The sequence below is a fragment of the Myotis davidii genome, unplaced genomic scaffold (genome assembly GCF_000327345.1).
Source record: "Myotis davidii unplaced genomic scaffold, ASM32734v1 scaffold132, whole genome shotgun sequence".
NCBI lineage: Eukaryota > Metazoa > Chordata > Mammalia > Chiroptera > Vespertilionidae > Myotis > Myotis davidii.
Genome location: NW_006285258.1, coordinates 1797522 through 1803521, shown reverse-complemented (window position 1 = coordinate 1803521; position 6000 = coordinate 1797522). Strand labels below are relative to the sequence as shown.

Below are 6000 nucleotides of genomic sequence, written 5' to 3'. Positions count from 1 at the left end.
TGACCTACTCCATGGTGCCGGTAGGCGGGGCTCGGGCCCCGTGGCGCCCCTGCCAGGGTGGGCGGCGGGCAGTGTGGGAAAGAGCCCGGACTCCCTCTCCCCGCGGGCCAGAGGGCGGGGCGCTGTGCCCCCGAGTCCCGGAGGGTGTCTCTGGGGTCAGTGTTCCATGGGGAAGGGTCGTCGTTGAGTCTGCAGATAAATGGGGGGTGTAGGACGTGTTTGTAAGAGCCTACTTTCCCATCTAACTTTGGACAAAAGTTTTCACCTTCCGGAGTGAAGGGAGCCACGGCAGTCCAGGGCTCTGCCTGTGCAACGCCCTGGCCCCCTGAGAGCAGGGAGGCCGCATTTCTGAAAGAGTGCAGAGTTCTTCAACCAAGGGATTGTTTTCCTGGCATAATCTAGTGGTCTGGCTTTTCACCTGCCTCGGCCTGCCCCATGGCATGAGATTGCTGACCTAATTGTCTCTGTTTAAGTGAAAACAGCCAGCCCTAATTTTACCAACCACCGTCCTAGGACCTTGATGCTGAGAAAGTTGCTCCTACGCATAATACGGTTTTCTTACATTCCGTTTCAAAGCTGAGGCTCTAATATGTGCTCCAGGGAGTCTCTAGAACTCCAGAAATTGCTTGCAGGTGGTGCATGTGGGGAGAGGCGGTACTTTTCATTCTCTTTCCAAAGGGGCTCCGTTGCACTCCCCCCAAAAGGTTTAAGAAGCACTGCTCTAAGGAGAGTCTTTAAAGCAAAGTCCCCATTTTTTTCCAGTTCTAAGTTTCTTTGATTTTGCTGATTTTAACTCAGTAATTATCTAACAATTACAAGTAGGTCACATTGCTGTTCCCATTCCATTTTATTATCCATTACAACACCGTGATCTTATTTCACTTTATAATTACAAAGATTTCAGTTCTGTCACCTCAAGTCAAGTGTGAGGAATAGTTTGGAATCCTAGGTATTTGAAGATCAATCCACTTAATGCTTCTGTTATCATAGAAGCTTTTAAGCTTTTAAATATCTTATATGAACTGAAATGCTTTTAAACCACATGGAAGTATTACACACTACACACACATCTTTTGAGAGGTCAGATTTTTCCATCCCTGGCTTCATTTTGTTTTAAACCCATAAATATTTAAAAATCTGGGCCCAAGCAGAAACTTCAAAAACTTCAAAAATGAAGAAATATCATTAGGGGAATTTGCTCTTTCTCTTGTCTCTCTACTGTGGGCTTTGAGGGTTGTGTTTTCTTTTTTAAACCCTCCAAGAGGATGCATCTAAGCATCATCGTTTTATATTTTTTTAATCCTGCTTTTAAGGTAGAGACTTATGTATCCAAATTGTAGCCTATGCAGTCACTAACTCAAGAACGTTGACTCGTTTCCGTGTCAAACTTAAAGCTAAATTTAACTACCATCACCTGCTCTATTACAGGTCAGGGAGCATGAACATCACGTTTGTCAGGCTGAGCAATGGGCGTGCTTTGACTACTTAGAGTCAATGAGAGAATTTCCATGTAGTCCAGGCAGTGGTTGCCAACCAGTGGTCCGAAAGATTGGCGACCGCTGGTCCAGGGAAGGCAACCATCATATTGCTGGCTTTCCTCTTAGGAGTAGTTCTCAAACAGTAGGCATATTAAAAATGATTCCAGGGCTCCACCCTCAGACATATAGAATTGTAATTTCCCACCTTTCCACCCCCTCGGTGAGTTTGATGCAGGTGGCTCAGGTGCCACACTTTGGGAAACACTACTCTAGACCACTGCTTCTCTAACTTCAATGTGCATATGAATGTCTTAGGGGTCTTGCTAAAATGCTAATTCTGATTCAGAAGGTCTAAGTTGGGACCTAAGATTCTGCATTTCTAACAAACCTCCACTGACACCAGGGCTGCCAGTCTGAGGACCACACTTAGAGTAGCTGGTTCTAGAGCAGTGGTTGCACACTGAAGTAGTATGGGGAGCTTTAAACATGACTGATGCATAGATGTCACCCCCAGAGATTCTGAACTAATTGTTAAGGGTGCCGCACGCCTGGGGGTGGGTGCCCACTCCCCAGCAGGAAGGACCTGGACATGCCTTCCTGATGGCAGAGCTGCCTTAGCATCTCTCTCTCACTGGGTCTCCCCTGAGGCCTCTGCTTCAGGCAGAGGAACGAATTTTATCACTGAGAAGCCCTTTACTTTTATTTCCCCCCCCCCCAACATCCTCCCTCTTCACCTTTACAAATTTTTCTCATCTTTATTTTTCTTAGAACAGAGAATTATTCAGATGAGGAAACAGTTTTTTAAAAAAGAACTGTCCTAGGGCAGTTCCCCTAGTAGAGAAGGTTGCTAAGCGAACTATTTAGTCCACAGCATGACAGAGGTGTACACACTTCCTAAGGCTGAAGTCTACACCTTCCCCGCCCTTTTATACAGCACCAGTAGGTCTTCAATGAGGGGAAGATCAGAGGTCCCCTCATTGAGGTCACCACATGTCCTTAGAGATCTCAGAACAAAGAAGTAAGTTGTATGCAGATTAATATCACTTCAAAGTCCTCCAGAATGGCTCATTTTTCCATGATGAGCCTCCTTAAGCTAACAGATAATTCAGAGTTCTGTGCTTTGGGCTGAAAGTATGTGTACTCAGCATGGTGATTCTGGCTTAGCACATTCTGATCAGAGATCGGTTGGCAGCTGTAAGTGACTTTGTTACAAGGGCAACATAACTAATTATTAAGTACAGTTAGTATAGCCAAACACATTGCATCTTTAAAGTAAGTGGGTGCTTTGAAGGAAAGTAATAAAAGGGGCCCTGGGAACCTAGATCAGTAATGGGAACTCCTTAGGAGATGCTGTTCTGACTGGGCTCCATCTGCCCCCTTCTCTCTCACTTCTCCTCCCGTCAGCTGCTCTCTCTCATTCCATTCTCCAGGTCTCCTTGCTGATGTTCTGGTAGCTTTATCATCCTGCCCCAAATCTAGAGTTGAGCACCCAGTAGGAAGAAAGTTTTACTTCTCACAGTGTGCACCTTAAGTTCTAAATGGATCAAAAATTTACATTTTAAAAAAAATGAAACTCTATGCTCAAAGTCACTGATCATTAGAGAGATGCAAATTAAAATGACAATGAAGTATCACCTCATACCTCTCAGAATGGCTACTATCAACAAATCAACACATGGCAAGTGCAGCTGAGGATGTGGAGAAAAAGGAACTCATATGCACTGTTGGTGGGAATGCAGTGTTGCAGCCACTGTGGACAGCAGTATGGAATTACCTCAAAACATTAAAAATGGAACTACCTTATGACCCAGTGATTCCACTTCTGGGCAATTTATCTTGCAACAGCATGGATGGACCTGGAGAGCATTATGCTAAGCGAAATAAGCCAGTCGGAGAAAGATAAGTATCACATGATCTCACTCATATGTGGAATCTAATGAAACAAACTGATGAAGGGGGTGAATCCAGAGATTTGAAGCATGGAACAGAGTGCAGAATCTCAGAGAGAAGGCGGGGAAGGGTGAGGGGATGGGAGATAATCAACCAAGGACCTTGTATGCGTATATGCATGGCCCATGGACACAGACAATGGATGGTGAGGTCCTGGGGCGGGGGCAATGGTGGGGGGGAGGGTCAATGGGGAAAAAGGAGACCTATGTAATACTTTCAACAATAAATAATTATTTTTAAAAAAATAAAATAAAAATAATGAAATTCTAAAATTGCTAGAAGAAAATGTGAGTAACTTCATTTTAAAATCTTGAAATGGGGAACAGCTTTCTTTCAAACTATAACTTGAAAGCCAGAAGCAAACAATAAAAATAATAAAACCTAACATTTAAAAAGCACACACAACAATAACAAAACGTCTGTGTAGCAAATAAAAAGAAACAAGCACATGCCTTAAACAAAGGCAAAGATAAATGACAACGTGGAAAAAATATTTGCAGTTCATATCATAGATGCAGAGCTAAATTTCTGAAATATATATAAGCACTCCTAGAAGATGGTAAGGGGGAAAAAAAAACAAGAAGAATAAGTAAATCAGCAATAGAAATAGGAATCCAATAGGAAAATGGAACACAGTGCTCATGAAAAAAAAAATGCAAATGTCTCTTAAACACATGAAAAAGAACTCTTGATTTAAAAATGCAAATTATAACTGCCCTGAATAATGTTTACCTGTCAGAATGACAAAACTACAAACATTTGACAACACATTCTGTTGAGGAAATAGACATGTTTTTGCATTAGGTTTGGGGTGCAAAATGGTGCAACCCTTGTGGAAGGCAATTTGTCAATACCTGGAAAAATTATAAATACATTTATCCTCTGACCCAGCAATTTCACTTATGAGAATTTATCCTGCACAGCAGACTATCACCTATGAAATGATATAAGCATATAGTCGTTCACTGCACAATATTTGTAATTTCAAAAGTCTTTTAACAATCTGTGTCCACCAGTGCAGCACTAGTTGAATAAATTGACCTATACCCTCACTGGGATACTAGGTGGCTGTGAAACAAGGATGCGGAAATCCTCTCTGTATGGCTGTTGGAACAATCCCCAGAGCCTACATAATTTAAGTGGAGAAAGCAAGGCAGAGAAAAGTATGTGTTGTGTTACTTTGTGTAAGGAAGAAGAGGAAAGATAAATGAAGAAATAAACAAAAGTGCTTACTTAGGGAAGGTAGGAATGTGTGGGAATGAGCCTTTCACTGTATAGTTTTGTGTATTATTTTGACTTTTGAACCATGTGATTGTGTTACTTTTTTGCAGTGAAAGGCCATAAGCACAAGGTTACATGGCAGCTGCCACCAGGCTGCGGGATGATAGTGTGTAGGGACTGCCACCTGAAGTCATGTGCCCCTGCCGAGTGGCTCGGTCGGTTGGAGTGTTGTCCCATACACCAGAGGGTTGCAGGTTTGATTCCCAGTCAGGCACATACCTAGGTTGTAGGTTCAGTCCTTGAGGGAGGCAACCAATCGTTCATATTCTCTCTCTCTCTCTTCTTCCCTCTCCTCTCCCTTCCTCTCTCTCGAATTAATAAACAAAAAGCATACCCTCATGTGAGGATTTAAAAAGAAAGTGTGTGTGTGTGTGTGTGTGTTTTAAAAAAGAGAAGCTCTTGCTGATTGTTGCCATATAAGAACTAGAGCTCAGTGTGCCTGGTCCTTCGATTTTTTTTCAAGAAAAGTAAAAAAAAAAAATAAAAATAAAATCTGACTTTTTATGTGAACTTGCTTGGCTTTTAAATATTGACAAAAATTCCCCCCAAAATGTTTTTAATTGGCTGACAGTGTTGGCTAAACAACACTCACAGAGTCAGGGGCCATGCTACAGCTTCCAAGCTTAGCTTGCAGCAGCCTCATCTTACAGTCTCATGAGTGATTTTGAACAAAATGGCTTCATTTAGCTCAAGCATGACTCCATGCCACCCAGTTCTTCCCAGCCTGATTCTGGTAGGACAGCAGTAGCGGTGCCATCATTGTTGTTGTTGTTGGTTGATGAGTGGAGATGGCTTTTTGCCTTTGGTTTGGTTTGGCTTTTGGGTTTTTTTGGCTTTTTCTAAAAGTCAACCCCACCTTCAGTGGACGGAGATTTCCCTTCACTGTGGCTTTTCAGAAGCATGTGCTCCAGTTCTGAGGGTGGTTCTCAGGGAGGAGATTCCAGTTGTGTTCAGCAGTAACTCATGATTGTAACAGACAGCTTTTCACGACGACTGCTATGAGGTACACGTGTATGGATCTATACGTTATCTTGTTTAAAGGGGGGAGGGGATGGGGATCATATTCCCCATAGTCACAGCTCCTATTTGCATAGATGCTATCGTTCCTTGAAGGCTGTGCCAGGGCTTACCTCCCCTTCCACCCCTTGGACTGGGTCACTTCCAGATGGTGTACAAGCTGAGGATTTAGACCTTGGGTCAGCACACTATGGCCTATGGGCCAAACCCAGCCGGCTGCTGGTTTTTGTACAGCCCACAAAGTTATGGTTTTCACATTTAATGGTTAGGGGGG

General features: G+C 43.1%; 1 protein-coding gene across 1 annotated transcript in view; it reads left to right on the top strand.

The window, feature by feature from the left end:
- Nucleotides 1–6: 6 nt before the first annotated feature.
- The window catches only part of GLDN (gliomedin), a 57192-nt gene continuing 51198 nt past the window's right edge, over nt 7–6000 (top strand). The window contains exon 1 of the mRNA XM_006755996.2: nt 7–20. Coding sequence (XP_006756059.1) covers nt 12–20 — 9 coding nt within the window. The 5' untranslated portion in view covers nt 7–11. The remainder of the gene's footprint in view (nt 21–6000) is intronic.